We start from the raw sequence: 19,489 nt of genomic DNA, 5'->3' as shown, positions 1-19,489 counted from the left end.
TGGCACTGAGACTTCAGTCAGCCACAGGGCTGTTTGGGAAGGTAAATCACTGATTAATTTCAAGTAACCCCTAGATCAATCCACACACCCCCCTTTAAAGTGCATTTTGAATACATTTCGTAAACTACTAACAATTACAATTGAAGCTTCTTGCGACAGACATGGTTGGGAAACAACCTTCTTCACCACTTCAGTGTACATATATATTTCTCAAGTCCCGGTCTATTTGGTAAATCTTTTTAAAATAAAAATCACATAAGATTGTCTGGAGAATTGTTCATTTTCCCAGGCCGCAGGTGTGCTGGCTCCATAAATACGCGGGGACCAGACTTGTGTCTGGGAGTCCACCTGCTGGGCCCTTGGGAGTCCATCGTCCCCTCACCCTACTCCGGCTGCTACACCCCGACCCCCTCCTCCTCATCATCATCACTGACTTCCAGGCCCTCCCCCCTGCTGTTCCCCATCCTTTCGGCCCTCTCCTGCCCCTTGAGGAGGCTGGTGTGGCACAGTTTGCACACCCTCTGGGGCTCGCGGCAGTGGATGTTGGGAAGCACGGCCTGCTGCTCGGAGCACGCCGCGCACACCAGGAAGCCGCAGTTCCTGCAGTGGTGGCGGCGCTGGGTGAAGGAGAACTTGTTGGGACATCGCATGCATATGGCCAACACATGGTCTGGGATCCAGGTGGGGGCGAAGGGTTGGAAGCTGGAGCTGTGCTGGCGTACGGTGGCGTCCTGCAGCAGGCGGTCGCGGCACTCGACGATGCGCTCCATCCAGGCGCGTTTCTCCTCGGGGCAGCCGGCCGCCACGTAGAAGGACTTGCGAGGCGTGCGGATCAGCCAGTGGTTCTCCATTGGTGGGCTGTCCTCGTGGTCCTCCAGCTCGATGTCCTCTACAACCATGATATAGATTTATATTATTTGAAATTCTATTAATATATCTTTATAAACGAAGATTATATCTTTCTCTCTCTCACACACACACACACACACACACACACACACACACAGTGTCTCACCTAGACGTACGATCCTCAGGTTCTTGTACCACCGACACGACTCGAAAACTGTGCCGTACACCAGCACGTCGTTGAAGAGGAAAAATGCTTTGGACTGATTCCCGCGGCGGCTGCGCTTCAACAGCCGTCCCTCTCCAACTAGCACCCTGCCCGGCTTGTGAAGGGGCCTCACACAGGGCCCGAACGAGCGCTCCACCGCCTTGATGCGGGCACGGTTCACCTTGGTGAAAGATCGGTTGTTGGCTGCCATGACTTGACTTGCACTGTTAAAAGTCTAGTGTTAAGACGTTGAGCAGCGAATGCAGATCAATGCGGTTGTGTGGAAAGGTTGTGGTGTGCGGTACATTTCAAGACTCATTACGAGGATGTTGCCACACCATGCTCCTCCCCCAACAAGTGACAACCCCGAACTTCCAATGAGGTCAAGTTGCACAACATGTCAAACCTTCCACCGAACGGAAACAGGTATTCATCAATATTTTACACATTCAGATTACTCAAGAGTTGTATTTATGTGGAACCCTAAATCAATAGAATATCGAAAACTTTTGTGGTCACTCCATATACAAAAGAGGTCACTCCATATGCTTCATTGATATGACAATGAGACGATTTGTGCAGGTCAACGGCATCACAAGTCAATATTCAATTTGACTTGTGATGACGTGAGTCCAAAAAAAAAAAGTCCAGTAATACTTCATGTTACTGGAAAGTATTTGATAAGCTGTAATTTAAAAAGAAAGAAAAACATGAATAAAAAAGGAACACTTTGATGTTGAAGAATGTGCTGGTTTAGTTGAGTACCATAAAAAAAAAAACGTGAATGCATTGTAAGCAATGTCAGGTCTGTCACCATCTCCCATCTCATTAAATCGTACAAAAGTGATACCTTTTTGAGGCTTCTTACTGAAACTTGACTTAGACCTGATATTTAAGTGTTTTCATGTAATATAAACCCACAACGTATATTACTATTGATGAATACACCAGAGCTATCTGTGAACTATGAATTGAACAAGGCAAGACTTTAAAACATTTGTTGCAAAAAATAGTTACTTTAATGTCTCCTTTTTGAGTATGAAGAGTACGTTTCCATTCTTCATTGCAAAAACAAAGCAAAATTACCAAGTACAATGTTGTATAGCAAATGTCTAAGTCTTAAATCTGACACATTTCATGTTCAAAATAGTTGATGTCAAGCTGCAAACTCTGGGGAAAAAATTATAATAATCCTATAATTGGAATAAATAAAAAAGTCCTGCTGTCATATAGTGGCCAATAACAGTAAACAGTACTGTTATATTTCAATATAAACCGGAAGGGCGAGTCGAAACTCATTTGCGCTCACGCTGTAAGGGGTACGGCCACACAGAAACAAAAGTCTAACAGTACTGTTATTATTGTCAGTTTTTCAGATGGATAGCCTAGAGATACCAGGCATGAATGTGGGCAACACTGCTCAGAATGATATACTATGTGTATGCCAGGTTAAAATCCGTAAAGGTACTTCAGAGACTTATTTATTTGGGGCAATGCGTTTACACCTGACCTGACAGTCCATTCTTGTGGCTTTTCCTCGAGTGTGAACATGCAGATCTAGCTCATCTTATTTCACACCATGGTGCCCAACTACAATCAAGACGCATAGTACACTTGCCAACAGCTGGGGCCCCAATACGGACAATCCAACTCATGGCTTCCCGATACCAACAACAAAGGCGCAGGATTCGGTACACAAGCACCAATTTCACCAGTCCACCGAGGCCCATGATAGCATTGGTCCCAAGGTCCTCACTACAAGTCCAAAAGTGAGTAAACCATGACCGCCGTCACAAGTCAATGCTGCCCTTGACTTTAAACTTCTTGACCGAGCGCTCGCTGGCGCGGAACTGAAACTTGCTACCGTAGATATGGGAGACGAAGCCGTTGACTTCTACTGCAAACACGCTGTTCTTCTTGGGGATTACTACGTACGCAAATACAAGAGTGGAAAGAGGGCAGGGAGGTGGATTAGAAGAGACGCAAAGTTATTACATTTCTTTAAACAAGCTAAGATCGGACCACAAGTTTGAACAGGACTCACAGTCTGTGAATAAGAACCTAGATCATCAGTCCCAGAGATATTAACTGAGACATCATCTCAACGATTGCGCTGTGCAAAAAATATCTAAACTTATACTGCAATCAAATTAAATAATTCTAATACAATTATTTGCAGCCATGTAGAGCTGGAGTTCGGCTAAGTCATTACCTTTAAGACGATCCTCCTTGGTGATTATTTTAAAGATGTGCTTGAACTCCTGGACGAGAATGCCTGTGGTTCCAACATAGGATGGACACTTGGACCGGACCACTGTGGAAGGAGAACCCAAGTTTATGGTTGTAAACACACAGTCCTCATCAGTGGCCTAAACAATCTAATATGTGTGAAATGCAGCAACAGAACACTAGGGATGGAAGATGTAGCAACAAATTGGAATCAAATACAGTGTCCATATCCCAGCGAGTACTTGTGTATTCATTTTGTATGCCCTTACAATTGTCTACTGTTGTAGAGACATCAGGATACACTTTTAATGTTATATCCATTGGGGACAGTTTTAAACTTGAGCTGTATCCATTTTAAATGCATTTTTGTTAGTCTAATGTTTAGTGCAGGGCACTTTGTAATTCGCCTCTTCAGTAGAAACAAATCAAGTCTCTCAAGAGGAGTTGGGCCACTGGACAGTCTCCTCAGAAGGTAAACAACGCTATACTCACTCGGACTCATACTGGTGATCGTGTCTTTTAGTTCAATCTGATCGCTGTTATTCAGTGCCTGAATATCTAGCCAAATATCCATCTTTAAAAAAAAAAACGACCATGCTACGCTGCCGTAAATTAAGCTTTTGATTTCGGGACAAAATACTGTATGAAAGAGGTCAGGACTTTACTGGTAGGCGCCCACAATTGTATACAACTTGAACGCCTAACCGGGCTCACTCATCCAGTGTGGAGAACCCACTTGGAGGAGGCATGGCTGCCAGAATGCCCAAGTAAGATCACCACACACTGGCTGTCAAAGTGGAGAGATGCGGAATGATGAAACTATCTAATAGAGACCGGGGGTATGATTAGGGGGCCATGTAGGTACAAGAGCTGGGTTTGGAATTTAACCAGGACATCATGGTTAGCACCCTTCTCTGGCGATGAGTGCAATGGGATTGCCATGGAAATCGCAGGGAGTCAGGACCTCGGTTTAACGTTGGCTAGGAAACGAACACCCTCACCACAACGGGCTTATCCAGCGACATGTTCCTGGGGCGGCGGAGGCCGCTCACGCTTAATCTAAGCTGATTTTTTTTTTTTTCTTAATGGAGAGTGAATGGTCAAGTGAAGCCTACCTGTTAGGACGGCCCCATGGAAGTCTGCTTTCAGTAGCTTCTGCTGGACAAGTTGTGGACTACTGTAAAACAGAATGAGATTCTCACGAGAGACGCAAAACTAAATCTTGAGTAATAAATCTAAGGTTATACGGCCCAAGGTCAGACAAAAGAATATGAAATCCAATCTTTACCTCCCTGGTCTCAATCCGTTGCATATGCTGAGGATGTACTGTTTCCATAAGTCATTCAGGGGTAGAAAAAGCTCATATCTTCAGAGAAAACATAATGGGTATTTTATTCAAAGCACATTGTGCAGAAGTGCATTCTGTAATGCATACCCCCATCCCAGAAAGAGCTGTTTTGTTTAAATTGATGTTTCACACATAAACTTGCATCTTGAAGTTTGCCTCTTCATTATCTAAATTAATACACACTATAAAGGTTTTATTGATATTTAACATTAACACAAAGTTTGTCTCACAACAGAAAACAGTAATAAGTGAATTGGGCAATCCATTTCCAGTATGTTACACATAGATTTAGCCTATGCGCATGGGCTGATGATGGTGAATGTTTTCTTGGTAAACCGATTTCCTCTATATTTATTGAACCAACCTCTGGTGTTCCGGCTTGATGTCGAACACCTTGAGTCTCCTCTTCGCCCCGGCACTCAGTCCCTTCCCCCCCTTGCTTTTCCTCTTGGCCGCGGGCCGTTTTTCCCGGGCGTACTCCAGGACCACCGCTTTGCGGGACAGGGCTTCCTCCAGGTACGGTGCCTCCGACTGCTTCATGCTGTTCGCAATGAACGCACGGGTGAAACGCTCCGCCACCTTCAGAGTTTTATTCTGCTAGCAAGAAAGAGAAGGCCTCAGCAAGGTTGGCGAATACACCCCCCCCCACCCCCAAACACTCAAAATACATTGAGAACAACAACTTGGGACTATTGCGAATGCACATTAGTATTTCACATGCACACATAGCTGTTACATGTGACATACAACATTAAAATTTGCATTAATCCCTCCGTCTCGATTAAAATAAATATATATGAGTAATTCTGCACGCAAGAAGGAGCAGGTCAAAGCATGACGATTACACCCCCCACACAATCCCTGTTCCAAAGAAAACACATGGAGAACAACTTGGGACCAATGTGAAATACCACACATAGATGTGCCACACAGAGAATCTTCAGTTCGTCACAAAGATAGTAGTGACGAAATATAATCACAACGTTAGTAGTGACGAACTGAAGTATGTCCCATTAAGAGATTTCGTTTCAACAATAAAAAAGTAATGACAGCTGGAGTAAGTTGGAGTACTTACACCAATACCGAGAGCCTCTCCCATCTCGAAGGGATTCTTCAACTGCAGAAGTCGCTCTGCAAAAAGAGAAAGTTACTGAATACTGTAAATAAACGACATGCCCCGTCACTAGCAATAATATGTGAGCAATACGGAATTAAACATCTGAATTGATATACGAAAATACCAAAAACGCAAATATATAACAGAAGGCTTTATTATAAAACTCACCTTCCATCGTTGTGTTCAGGAAGTGTCCTTTATCTCATCAAAATAGTTACTTTTAGCAATAAGGCGACGATGTTGGCATAATAAATAACTAGTGAGTTGCAACGGCAGCATGGACGGCAACAGAGGGAACTTCTTCCGTTTTTACTTTGGTATTAGAAAACAACTGCAATGGCGCATCATCGCCACCTACTGTTGGCAAGTACCGGCTTGGTAGGGCTTTGCTATGTTACTCCCATTTGTGCTGAATGACACAAATGTTTGGATTTCTGTTTTTTATTACCTTGATGGATTGAGTGCAGTTGAAACACTACAACAATAATGAAGCAAAACTATTAAGGAATGTAAATAACTAACCTCATAAATATTTCAAATTCAATATTTCAATGTTGGCCGACCTGAAGAACGCATGTAATGTCACCATAACAGTCTCCTGTTCTCTGTTGGGTCTTTTTTTTTTTTTCATTTATAGAACAATAATGTGATTCATTTCATCAAATCATAACATAACATAACAATCATCAAACTGTTTATTTGTTCAGGTAGGTTTTCTATCAAGTGGTTTTAAATCCCATTGAGTCGTTCACAAAACAACAAGGCATAAGATTTCAAAAATATATCCCCACCCATAAATAACAAGATCTAAAAATATCATAATTTTTTAATAAAATATAATCTCATCAAACTGAAGGCCTGTGCTGCCAACCCTTGGCAGCACATTGGAAAAAAAACATCACCTTTAAAATTATTACAAAACTATTATTACATTTTCTACTCTTTGGAAAGATTGTATGAAATCAGCTTTATGCTTTGATTTGCTTTGTTTACAGCTCTGAAGATAACGTTGGCTAATGTTTCCCAGAGGATAATGTAGTTCTATTTTTTTTCATCAAGTTAACACATGTAGCCTCCAGACAATTTGTGACACACTAATATACTCCTTTTCTCATAATTAATTAAAAACAGATACATTTTGCCAGTGGTTATGTCAGAAAATCTGAAGTACATACACAACAGCGTCAATAACTACAATGAACTTGGACTCGGGTTGATTTGGTTTCATCACTGCTTGTGATTTTAGTGAAGCTGCTGATGGAATACTTGGCTATGGATATTGAGTGTGTGTTTGTGTTTATGTGTCAACAGTACAGCGTATGTGTAGGTGGGGATGTTGCTGCAGTTGTCTAAGTAGCTCCTCTTCGGTCGGTTCCTCAATGTGTTCTCTGAAGACCGAGACAGAGAAGAGATACAAACAGAGACAGACGAGAGAGAGAAAGAGAGAGAGAGAGAGACAAAAAAGAAAGACAAAAAAGAAAGAGACAGAAAAGAAAGAAAGAAAGAAAGAAAGAAAGAAAGAAAGAAAGAAAGAAAGAGAGAGAGAGAGACCGATACAGACAGAGAGATATGGACAGAGTCAGACCGGCAAACAGGAAAAGAGAGTCAGCCAAAGACAAACAGCGACAGAGAGACAGATAGACAGAGAGGTCAGAGACAGTTCAGAGGAAAAATTGAATTAGGCAATGGCAAATTAACGAATGCAACAAAATAATAATATAATGAAATTATTTAAGATTCAACATGTTAACAGAACGATGGGCTCTTTTGACTACACACTTCCTATGCTTGGGGGTTTCCCATCAAACGTGTAAACGTGGCAGTTTAGGCAACATTAATCTTGTCAATCTTGTACAGATCATCATCATGACCCCTTGAGTACAGCAAATCAAAGGTCACGCTTTTTATTTCACTGCCAAAACCTACAGATACGCATGTCGATGTGGTATGGCTTACTTAAACATGAGTTGCACTGATGTCTCGTATCTCGTCTTCTCCATGTCTGTCACCGAGCAGGTGTGACTGCGGTCCCACTTGTAGATGAAGTTCTGATAAAGAAAAGGGTGGAGATCTGAGCCACCCTGAATACTTTTGCTGTCCATCTGTTGTACAGTGATTTAACTGATTCAGATGCAAACAGCTTTTCACAATTTGAGTCGTTTCTCAACAATGAAAACAAATGCATCTCTCAGGACGTGACGTTCCCATCCATCCATTCATTTTTAATATTCAACAATCACTTTTATATTTAAACAAAGAAAGTACATTTCAAGCTCAGTTAGAAACCCACTGGGCGTGTTAAAAACCACACCACCCACCATGACATAAAATCAATCCATCAATCTCATGGGTAACGTGAACCTACCTCTATCTCGTGGGTTACGTGAACCTACCTCTAAAATTAGCGCCACAAACAAGTTGACCCACATGACGGAGGAGGTCAGCCACCAGCACACAAAGTACACCTTGGCCCACCTGGAAGGACACAACCAGAGACCGTCAGCAGGAGTACCAGCCACAGCTCCTACTACCAGCACTACCATCCGGGCAGTAGGACTTACTCTGTTGTATATCTGCTATATGCGTCCATGAAGGCCTGCCAGTTGTTGACCACCATGATGTTGTATAGGAGGATGATGGCCGCCTAATAGAGAGCGGGAGTGAGGGAGGGAGGGAGTGGTGACTCAGTGAGTAGGGGGAAGGGTGATTTTGTTAATGTTGTTCCATGATGGGACAACGTTACTGAATGTGACGGATATTTCGTTTTTTTTACTCACGGCAAAGTCATCAAAGTTGTTTGGCCAGTATTCTAGCTGTTCATAGGTGCCGCAGGTCGTGGTGTAGTTAGAGGTGATGTTGTCTATTGTGGAGTTAGAGATGACACTGTTGGAAGAGGAAAAATAGTAACAAATAGCAACCATCATCAGGATTAGGACAGGAGAGTGAAGTGGATAATATGAAAAGGAAGGAGTTCTGGTTAGTAAATGTGTAATGGGATACCTCATTGTGGTCGGAGGCTTGATCGCTCCCTCAAAGAGCCAGATTCCAAACACAGCGAACACGTAGAAAACCACCTGCAGGGAGACAAAGCCAACCGCTCGTGAATGACACGCTTCACTGCAGCATTGATGTACAACCAGGAGACACCGTGAGGTTTAAATCTGGGTAAAGTGCTTTTGTTTTTTTTATCTCCATAACACAAAAATAATATTTTTTTTGGGCTCTTCTTTTAACCTCTTCCTCACTAGGCCTATTTTTTTTCTGAAAATAACATAACTGCAAGGACAATTATATTTTAAGATAAGATAAGACAACACCTGAAAAATTGATGTGCAAGTGGAATAATCAATGTGGATACTACTTGAATAAAGTGACTAACCAAGTAGTGGGTATCAAAATATCAAAAGGTTATCAAAGTGTGAATATCAGCTAGTTCATTATCAGTTGGTAGCCCTAGGGCCATGGCACAATATCTTATAAGTACCGTGGTCAATATTTGATGTCAATAAAGTGAAGTAGAGCAAAGATAGTTTTGGTAGAGTTGGGTTTAGGCAAAATCTCAAAATAAAATGCAAACCACCGCTAAATTTACAATATAAACTTGATGAGACACAAACAGGTGGATATCTATTTCTACATCTGACCCTTATATTTAAAAGGTCTCGGCGAATAGAATTAAATGATACAAAGCCAAACAATCACAATTGCACCATATAGCCACTAGATGGCGACGAAGGACAAAAGGTCCTATGGACCAGTGCATCCTTGACGATTATATTGAATTGATATGTCCTTAAAGTATAACTAGCAATCACAGCCCCACAAAGTATAGCAGACACCTTTTCATTTTTAGCTTCTGAAAATATACTAACATTTTTATTTTGTAGGGGCTACGACTTGACTTGATTTTTCTCCTTGATTATGAAATGAATAGCATTGGTGGTTCTCTATGTAAGCATATCATGGTTGACAACAGCAAAACAAGAAACTTGAAGAGAAGTGTGGCAAAACAACACTCACCACCAGTATCCCAGCAAAGGCGCGGAGGTTCTTCACGAGGTCAAGAAGAGTGCTGGCAACGAGATTCATGAGCTGAGTCCGACAGAGAAGAACCATCAGAAAGGTATAAGGCCCACACAATAGGATTCTATAAACAAGTAACCTGACCCATCACTAAATCTACTGAATAATTAATGATATTAATGATAATTACCGATAAACTGTCATGGTTCCACTAGTGGTTTAGGTTCAAATTACATTCATAATGTGTTTATTTTGTAACATCAACCCTTATTTCCCGTTTAAGGTATTTTACTGGTAAATAAGCTACTTCCCGTGTTCAAAAACCGAGAAACCACAGGTTTTATAACCATCTGCATAAATCTATGAATGGTGAATTGATGGGGTTACACAAAAGAATCTTGTACTATTTGCTGATGGGTAACGCAACAGCCGTCTCAACTGTACCTTGATGTCTGGGATGATGCGCAGGAAGCGGAAGACGATGAGCAGGTTGATAAGACGCACCATGTCCCACAATGACATCGCATGAGAGATGGGCTGCCTGGGTGACAGAACGACAGGCAGAGAGACAGACAGACAGGCAGAGCGAGACAGAAAGACAGATGGGAAGTCAGAAAGACAGCCAGGCAAAGAGAGAGACAGATATCAGGCAGACAGAGAGACAACAGATGCATGTGATTGCAAGTTTTTAAATCAAACCTGAAAGTATACCAAATCACAAATTAATTCAGTGTGATAACAAACAGAAACATACCACTTGGAAAAGGGAACACTGTAGTTGATCAATATAGTGATCTGCAGCACCTGACGGAAACATATTTCAAACATTATAATAGAATATTGACAATGACAGTTTGCAGCACATTGTTATGTCGTTATCATGCCTGATAGTCCATAATCTGCTACAGCAGCGAAGGGTGTTGCCAGATAATAAATGTCTCCAGGAGGACACGTTGGCTCTTGTCATAACAGCGTAAATAACAGGGCATTCCGGTGTGTGATTGTCTAACCATTAGCAGGATTGTGAGGAAGCCATCAAAGATGTTATTCCGGTAGGACAGGTAGCCTCTCAAGCCAAAAGCTAGAAGCTTCAGAGACATCTCCAGCAGGTACCAGAAGATGAAGCAACAATTGATCACCTGTAAATGAAGATGGAACAAAATAACATATTCAAATCTTTTTTTTTTTTTATTGTAAAAGAAACAGAATATTTCATAGCATTTGGTTAAGATATGAACTCATGGATTATCTCCATTGTAAGTGAAGATTTTATGTGTGTAGTTCAGCAAAAGCAATGGTTGCTATCACGAGACTACCGTTTGACATCTGCAATACAAATAAGTAACATTAACTAAGTAAGAAATGTATTTTATTTAGAGATATCGCATTTACACGAAACAATTAATTAATTTATTAAAAAACAAATCAAATCAACCAAGTATATTAAAAACTGAATAAGACCAGTCTCAGAAAGCGACAGACCTCCAAGTAGTAATCATTTCTCTCTGAAGTAGACTTTTCGGCATTCAACACCAATATTGTCTGTTGGGACAAAACAACAAGTTATGTTCAGGAACTTATTGGTGCATTGCCGTATACACACAAAGCAAACAGAACTTACACATATGCAGATGACGTTGGCCAGTGCAACTGCATTGCCGGCCAGAGTTGTGTAGTAGTGACTGAAGATAAACTGGATCTTCTGCAGGCAGGTGTAGTTATACTGTGGTGGGGCAGGGTGCTGTGGGGGAACACACACACACACACACACACACACACACACACACACACACACACACACACACACGCACACACGCACACACACACACACACACACACACACACACACACAAATGAAAAAAAAAATCAAAACTCAAATACAACGCAGGCTAGTCAAGGTTGTTGGTTCACCTCAAACCCCACACTTATCCTGAATACATCCTTGAGCAAAATGCATCTCTGTTACCTGCTCCTGTATCTTAATCTTCACTATACGTAGCTTTGAACAAAGGCGTCTGCTGAAGAACCAAGAACCTACTGTTGCATTAGATGAACGGTAAAGAGGGAGAGAGATGGAGCAGCTGTACCTCTTTGACCCGGTCCTTGTCCAGCTGTTCGAATAAAGTCCCAAAGGCCTTGTGATCCATGTGCACATCGGATGCATTCCGCTGCACTTCCTGGAAGCGAAAGAGAAGGTGGTGTTATAGAAGTAACAGTGCAGAATGACGGCGGTGAAGGGAGTACACCGGGTTAGATATACAAGATAGAAAGAATGAATAGTTTAAAATCTACAATACAAAATATGCAAATCTTATGAAAATAAGTGCAGCACATCCTCCACTACAGTGGCCCCATGTGTTAGCCCTGACCTTGATGATGGCAGCTCTGTAGTAGGACTTCATGTTGACCTTGTACATGACCTCCAGCACGGTGTCCACACGAACCTGCTCACTGTGGGGGAACAACAAAGCTAGTAAGACCCAGCAGTGACCCAAAGCTGGGAAATGAATAAAAAGAGGCAAGCTTGTGTCCATTTGTGTTTGTGCGCGCATGTGTGTGTGTGCGTGCCTGCGTGCGTGCGTGTGTTTCTATGTGCCTTTTTGAGTCACACCAGGATGTGCCACTTCATAGGTGAAGACCAGGGGCCCTATCTTGCATCCAGCGCAATTGACTTTCTACACTGACGCATGTGTCGTTGCTAGTTTGCAACTGGCGCAGGGCGTTCTTTTCCCTCCACCGCCACGCGTCGGTAAATTAGGGAATGATCTTGCGCCCCAAGGGGCGGTTCGGCGAAAGGAGGAGGCGTGTTCTGGCGCAAACGTTCCCTGGTGCTATTTTGCAGTTTCAGAAATCACTTGCGCCACAAACCAGGAAATACCTGGTGTAAAGTCAGTGGCGCGTTGTTCAGATGCTATTTTAAGGGTGCATGCATAATGTTGCTTGTGCACCTCGCGCATACACTTTGCTTCTCTCATCTATCTAGCCACACATTCTTGGTAAATTATTTGGGAAAGAACAGCTGGTACAGCTGTAATAAGTTGTACTTTTAAATCAATGCATCTGCAAACACCGTACATCAAACACATATTTTCTTGACACAGACATCGTGTACAAGCCCATAACTTGATCGTGAGAAAACATTGCTTTACCGCGAGTGAGTGTTAAAAAGAATGAATGAAGGCGGGCTTGCGTAAAATAATTAATGAATGTAGTCGCACGTGTGTGCATCCATCTGTTTAAACACACGCAAACTAAACACGTAACTAACGCATAATACAGTCCATGGCAATGTATATTAACGGGGGGACACATGCATGTTAGGAACACAAGTCGATAACGATAATGCATACAATACTGGTAAGAAACGATGTTTGTTAATGTATGCTTGTATCATTATATAGAACCACAGTTACCGCATATCACATGTGTTAAGTTTTCTTTGCCGAAATTTATTTGAGGACTCAGTATTTCTCAAGTTGTGGAAGAAAACGCTATTCCATGTGTGATTTGGACCATATTATTTTGCCATAAACTGAGCCATTTGAAGTTTGAAATTCATGTGATCATGCAATTGTCTCATCGGAGACTGCAGACGCGCTGTCAAAATATCAACTCGTCAGATTCAAATGCGCTCATGGCTCTTAAAGGGGATGAGAGATGGCACTCTCATCGGTTTATTGCACGTTACGCCCAAACCACACCTACAGGTAATTAGGCTACTTCAGACCAACCCTTATTAGATTTGCGCCGGGCGCAAGAGTCATTTATCCGGGCGTTAAAATAGCAACATAGCCATAGAACCGCAGATAAAGCACTTCTCACTTTCGTTTCAGACCGTTAAAATAGGTCCCCAAGTCTTTTTCACAGCGAATTTCAGAGAGGGCGGTGCAGTTTTTGCAAATGTGGTTTGTGGTGCGGCATCAATATATTGGGTCTTCCTACGCACATACATTTTTCTAAAAACTTAAGGCTATTGTATTAATAGCCTATGAATAGGGTAAGCATGTCCATATATGTGACCGTGTGCGCTCGTGTGTGTGTTTGTCCATATACATACATGACGGCAGCGCTGGATCCCTGGCAGCGGAGCACCTGGAAGGCCGCCCTGATCCCCAGACGTCTCCGCAGGATGGAGGTCTGCACCGACATCTAGAGTCAGACAGACAGACAGGGGTCAGACAGACACACACAGGGGTCAGACAGACAGACAGAGGGGTCAGACAGACAGACAGAGGGGTCAGACAGACAGACAGAGGGGTCAGACAGACACACACACAGGGGTCAGACAGACACACACATGGGTCAGAAAGACACACACACAGGGGTCAGACAGACACACACATGGGTCAGAAAGACAGACAGAGGGGTCGGACAGACAGACACAAAGGGGTTAGGCAGATAGAAAGACAGGGGGTCAAACAGACAGAAACACAGGGGTCAGACAGACACACAGGGGGTCAGAGAGACAGACACACAGGGGTCAGACAGACAGACACAGGGGGTCAGACAGACAGAAACACAGGGGTCAGACAGACAGAAACACAGGGGTCAGACAGACACACAGGGGTCAGACAGACAGACACACAGGGGTCAGACAGACAGACACACAGGGGGTCAGGCAGACAGACACACAGGGGTCAGACAGACAGAAACACAGGGGTCACACAGACAGACACACAGGGGGTCAGGCAGACAGACACACAGGGGGTCAGGCAGACAGACACACAGGGGGTCAGGCAGACAGACACACAGGGGTCATACAGACAGACACACAGGGGTCAGGCAGACAGACACACAGGAGGTCAGACAGACAGACACACAGGGGTCAGGCAGACAGAAACACAGGGGCCCAACAAGACAGACACACGGGGTCAGGCAGACAGACAGAGGGTCAGACAGACAGAAACACAGGGGGTCAGACAGACAGAACCACAGGGGTCAGGCAGACAGAGTGGGCGAATGGGAGGGCACAGGCTACTGCTGATAGCTGAAAACTACAGAATCGGTTTGTAACAGGACGTGACGACTCACCATCAGGTATCCCCTGAACTGGTTATATATGATGGCGGTCAGCAGGTTCATAAGGAAGTACGTTCCTTGAATGCAGAAAATAACAAAATCAGCTTTTTTCCTTTCTCCCTCTCCCCTAATGCATACGTTTCTGGAAGGGTAGAGCTAGAACCAATGTTGGGCTGATAGCTTACCGAACACACTGAAGGTGATGAAGAATATGGAGTATGCTCTGTTCAGGGTATAGGCAGGTATCATCACTGTGATGGAGACAAAGACGCACATGTGGGTTTACAACCATCATCCTCCTCATCTTCCATCAAGTTGCGAAGGAACATCGATACACTGGCACTCGACTAGCGTGCTACGAGCTCAGAAAACAGGGTTACCGTCTGGGTTATTAGCTGTGGTGAGCAGCACCAGCAGAGAGGTGATGGCTTGGGGCAAGTTCCTGAAGTACAACCCCCACTCTCCGTTCCTCTCCGGCTCCTGGAAGGCAGGAGAACAGCAGGAGGTAAGGCTGAGAGATCAATGAATGACGGAAGAACCGTCTGTTTTGTAAGTTGTTGTTGTTGATTTACCAAAGGAACAGAATGTTACAAATGTGAAACCTAGATGTTTTTCCAGTGCTGACTTGAAATATGTGCAAGAAGCGAACTGAAGAATGGTAGCAGTGAAGGAGATGATACAGTCAATTATAAAGTATATTTATAAGAAAAATATCAATAAAGAAACCATGTGGCCATACAGTAAATATATTGTTTATGTTACGGTTACCCCCTATTCATCACTATATATCTTGTTTTATGGCAGTGCTTAAGATCATCATGAAATTAATATGTTGTATGCAATGAACATTGAATTCATACATTCTCAGAATACTAATCAAGCACCCTCCTACTGCCCTTGACTAATTCCGAATGACAGGACATACCTGGGAAAAGAATAATCCAGAAGACACATACTGCTGGCTTGAGTAAGTATGTCGGGAACATGTCTAAGCCAGGGGTTAGTGTAGAGGCGTGAGTGGTATTACTGTCAGGCAGGGTGTGGAAGGCAAAGTGCTGGGACTCACGTCTGTTTTGGCAAACAGCAGCATGCCTATCATAGTGAAGAGGCACAGGTGGAGCGCCAACAACAGGATCACACTGGGGACCAAGGGACGGAGACAGATAAACAGAGAGACAGAAGGTGAATGGTTGTGGTTGTGAGTCGCTTCAGGAGCATATCGAAACCAGTTGGGTTTCGACTGTCAACATGTGGAACCAAAGAAAGAGAAGTGAGAGCACAATATGTGCTCTCACCAATTTTAAGCGTTAACAGTCTCGTAAATCCATCGATGTATCCATCTATTCCTTTGTCTATCCATTCATGCATTTGTTAAGATACATGGAAGATTCCTGGGAAATAGTTCCCCATATTTAAATTCAGAAGCATTTCCAAAACTGGTTTAATGATTCCCTCTGAGGGGAGAAAGAGGGAGGGAGAAGGGAAAAGGAGAGAGAGGCACCTGGCTATCTCTGGCAGGGTCCGCTTGATGCACTTCAGGGTCTTTTTCATCAAGGACGAGTTTTGGAGGAGGAAAAAAGGCCGCAGCAGGCGCCGCACTCTCAGTTTCTTATGATAGGGTTAGGGTTGGGAAGCAAGGATCAGCTGAAATGGATGACTTTAGTAGCATTACATTAAAAACATCCGTCATTCTTCTTTTTGACTAATGTCATTACTCAGGGATAACCACAAGTAGACTTCGGCCATTGGGGTTCGAACCAACAACCTTTCATCTGTCAGTCACCCTGAACACTATTCTATCACGCCCCGTGCACTGCATGCACGACTACTGATACAGTTGTGAGACTCACCTCATCACACTCCATGCTGATGGACAACATCCAATCAATGATGGAGGCAGTGATGACCACGGTGTAGCCCATCAGCCATTTGCTCTTCCTGAACTCCTCCCAGCCAATCAGATAACTCTGTCGATAGCAAAAGGACATTATTAGCTTGAAGCAAAGCCCATCCTGTGTTGTGGCTTCATATATGGGGTCTAAAGCTTTCAAATAATGTTTCAGCTATGAATTAAAATAAGGTGTACTTTGTGTGTGTGTGTGTGTGTGTGTGTGTGTGTGTGTGTGTGTGTGTGTGTGTGTGTGTGTGTGCGCGCATTTGTACATGCATGCATGCGTGCGTGTGTGTTTATGTCTGATTGTGTGTCTGTGTGTGCCTGCTTGTACTTTGACAGCGAGGTCCAAGGTGAAGACGAAGAGGCAGAGGGCCTCTATGCCTTCAGTGAGGCCGCACGGGGGTTCCCAGGGCGGCAGGCGGTACCGGGGGTCCGATGAGGTGGAGAGGGAAGAGGGTTGCTCCACAAACGCCAGCAGCAGCACCACCGCTATGGCAAAGCCCAGTCCCCTGGGAACAGATGGAAGGAAGAAAGAGAAAGAGAAGAGAAAGAAAGAAAGTGAGAGAAAGAAAGAAAGTGAGAAAGAGAAAGAGAGAGATAGTAAGGTTGGGGTGCCGCCGGTGTGGATATTACATCCCCTTGTACATGTCATTAATGAGCAGGTCGAGGGTTAGGGGCCCTCTAGCTCACGGATTCCAACAGCTTACCCAGTGACCAGCTGTGGACACTGGGGGATCGGACCCCGTTCCTGACTGTCAGGAGTCCAACGTCCTGGCTAGAATCACATCCTGTCTCCCATCGTGGAAGGCGGGGGGGAAACAGAATCACGGAGGAGAACGCATGACACACAAAGACTTACCATTGACAGAGCCTTGAGTAGTACCAACGATGCAGGCGTAGGGAGCTGGCATCTACACGGTGGTTGATGGACCGATACTGTGGACGTCAAACATGCAACACACACACACACACACAGCTTAGCATGTGCGTCTTTCGACATTAAAGTGCAGACAAACTTCTTCTGTTGATAATTACAATTGTTTTTGGCTGCCATGAGTTAAAATCCAATCTCTGGCTTGAACAGCGCTATTAATCAACCAATTATTACCATTATATTACATTACTTTATTTGACAAGTAATGGTAATATATGTCCATACCTCAGCTTGATTCTGAATCTGCATGAAGGTATGCATGTATTCATTTAGACAACAATTTATAGAAAGGAAAATGGCAGTAAGTAATAAGTAATAAGTGTTCTTATCGTCAAATCGGTTCAATTCCCAGGATGAGTTTCTCTTCTCATTTATGGGCCACAATTTCCAAATCCCGTTACAAAAAAACAAAATAATGGAGGATGAGGGTAAAATTGTAGGTGTAGCCTTACGTGTATTGCGTCCTCTATGAAAACCACCGCTTGTTGCATGTAGAGAGCCTCGTCACCTGTGGAAAAAAGCAAGGAACAGGTAAAAGGTGAATCAGGCTGTCAATATGGACAGCTCAGCATATGCCCAACATCTATAAAGCAGCATCAAACGTGGACATTTGTTTTTGGGAAGGTGGCAGGGGGAGGTCAGAATAGGCTGACTGGGCAAGAAATTCTGATGACTGTTTTTTTTTTCCTATCCAGTGTGCTACTTATTTAGAATGTGACTAATTCCTCGACTTGAGTTTCCCTTCAGACAATTTTTTGAGTCACACTAGGATGTGTCACTTCATAGGTGAAGACAAGAAGTCTTTTTCACAGTCAATTTCAGAAAGGGCGGTGCAGTTTTTGCAGATGTGGTTTGTGGTGCTGCGGCAATGCATCGGGTCTTCCTAAGCACAGCACATAGATTTTTCTAAAAACTCTGGGCTATTGTGTTAATAGCCTATAAATAGTGTAAAAAATGAACACCGGCCAATGTCCGGTGCGTTTGGAAATCAACGGTTAGGAGTGTAATTTGCGGGTGGGCTATAAAAATCAGACAGGGATAAAGTCGCCCTTCTAAAGGTGAATTGTGAACTCTGCTGTCTATGAAATGACAATGGTAAGGCTACAGGTTATGGCATTGGCGAAACACCCACACTGACAAGCCCGTTTTTGTAGGGTAGTAGGCAGGCACTGATAGCTGATTACATGTCATTCCAAAATTACTTTAATAATCAATAGCAAAATACTGGTAAGCCTCACAAAGTGCCATTCTCCGAACTAATCACAAATCGGTTTGCCACATAACCAATGCAATATGTATGTTGTGCATTGGGCTTCAGGAAGTTCAAGGGGGACACATAAGCAAAACACAGGCGGTATACGAGGTCCAGGGAATCAGACTGCTCCAGTCCAACTCACCTCCTTTAACCGGACACGACTCGTTATCGCCGACTGAATGAGGCGATCTGGTTCCGAACCCGGGAGACCCATTATCGGGTTGTCCATGTTCTGCTGAGCCCGAATTGGCGCCGTAGTCCTGCGGAACGACGTTAATGCTGCCAGTAGCCAGTAGCTTATCTGTTTCCATTCAGGAAACGTAGTTAGACGTATACCTTCAGATCACAAGAACTTTCTGATCCGGTGGACTGATCATGCTTTCCAGTTTTTGTGTTTTAAAAAAAAAAGTACAAGAAAACTCGTGACGAGCCGAGCAAGCCAGAGGAAAAGTGTTTTTTCTTTAGGAAACGTCGCTCGTGTGTTCCTCCTCCCACCACTGGCTATCCTGATGCGGCGCCGAGTTTCTTTACTGCCGTTTGCGACAGCGCAGAGGCGGCCAATTAAAAACACGCACCTTTAGCTCTGCACCCATGTCTGAAAATCTTTGTTTACAAA

At 43.6% G+C, this 19,489-nt stretch overlaps 3 protein-coding genes across 3 annotated transcripts; all 3 read right to left on the bottom strand.

The window, feature by feature from the left end:
- Positions 1-426: 426 nt before the first annotated feature.
- plekhf1 (pleckstrin homology domain containing, family F (with FYVE domain) member 1) lies at positions 427-1,265 on the bottom strand (the record flags this gene model as incomplete). Its single annotated transcript, XM_079736210.1, is given in 3 exon segments — positions 427-452; positions 455-889; positions 1,016-1,265. Coding segments are annotated over 3 exon segments (711 nt in total).
- Positions 1,266-2,058: 793 nt separating this feature from the next.
- Positions 2,059-6,032, bottom strand: pop4 (POP4 homolog, ribonuclease P/MRP subunit). The gene is made up of 7 exons (XM_079737420.1): positions 5,917-6,032; positions 5,707-5,762; positions 4,996-5,225; positions 4,572-4,649; positions 4,399-4,460; positions 3,267-3,368; positions 2,059-2,981 (listed from the first exon to the last, which is right to left on the bottom strand). The coding sequence occupies exons 1-7, from the start codon at positions 5,921-5,923 to the stop codon at positions 2,845-2,847; spliced, it is 672 nt and encodes a 223-aa protein (XP_079593546.1). The 5' UTR covers positions 5,924-6,032; the 3' UTR covers positions 2,059-2,844.
- Positions 6,033-6,425: 393 nt separating this feature from the next.
- tpcn2 (two pore segment channel 2) lies at positions 6,426-19,361 on the bottom strand. The gene is made up of 25 exons (XM_079737385.1): positions 19,016-19,361; positions 18,071-18,126; positions 17,544-17,620; positions 17,016-17,193; positions 16,641-16,757; positions 16,292-16,398; positions 15,857-15,929; positions 15,171-15,270; positions 14,976-15,041; positions 14,803-14,867; positions 13,829-13,920; positions 12,141-12,222; positions 11,859-11,948; positions 11,393-11,512; positions 11,254-11,313; positions 10,782-10,910; positions 10,526-10,575; positions 10,216-10,312; positions 9,769-9,840; positions 8,749-8,822; positions 8,526-8,631; positions 8,310-8,392; positions 8,142-8,223; positions 7,705-7,796; positions 6,426-7,136 (listed from the first exon to the last, which is right to left on the bottom strand). Exons 1-25 carry the CDS (start codon positions 19,182-19,184, stop codon positions 7,046-7,048), a joined length of 2,328 nt encoding a protein of 775 aa, XP_079593511.1. The 5' UTR covers positions 19,185-19,361; the 3' UTR covers positions 6,426-7,045.
- Between the last annotated feature and the right edge of the window lie 128 nt (positions 19,362-19,489).

The sequence above is a fragment of the Pollachius pollachius genome (assembly GCF_949987615.1).
Source record: "Pollachius pollachius genome assembly, chromosome: 5".
Taxonomy (NCBI): Eukaryota; Metazoa; Chordata; class Actinopteri; order Gadiformes; family Gadidae; genus Pollachius; species Pollachius pollachius.
Note: the sequence above shows the minus strand (reverse complement) of the source record. Positions and strands in the feature narration are given on the sequence as shown.

Excerpts from the sequence above, each read along its gene's own strand:
- tpcn2 (XM_079737385.1), bottom strand. The coding sequence starts at position 19,184 with ATGGAAACAGATAAGCTACTGGCTACTGGCAGCATTAACGTCGTTCCG. Across the intron at positions 9,841-10,215 it reads GCATCATCCCAGACATCAAG|CTCATGAATCTCGTTGCCAG; the intron begins GTACAGTTGAGA and ends TGTCGGACTCAG. Across the intron at positions 7,797-8,141 it reads TTGTGGCGCTAATTTTAGAG|AACTTCATCTACAAGTGGGA; the intron begins GTAGGTTCACGT and ends TTTCTTTATCAG.
- pop4 (XM_079737420.1), bottom strand. Across the intron at positions 3,369-4,398 it reads CCATGGGGCCGTCCTAACAG|TGGTCCGGTCCAAGTGTCCA; the intron begins GTAGGCTTCACT and ends CTCCTTCCACAG. Across the intron at positions 2,982-3,266 it reads CAAGGAGGATCGTCTTAAAG|TAATCCCCAAGAAGAACAGC; the intron begins GTAATGACTTAG and ends TTGCGTACGTAG.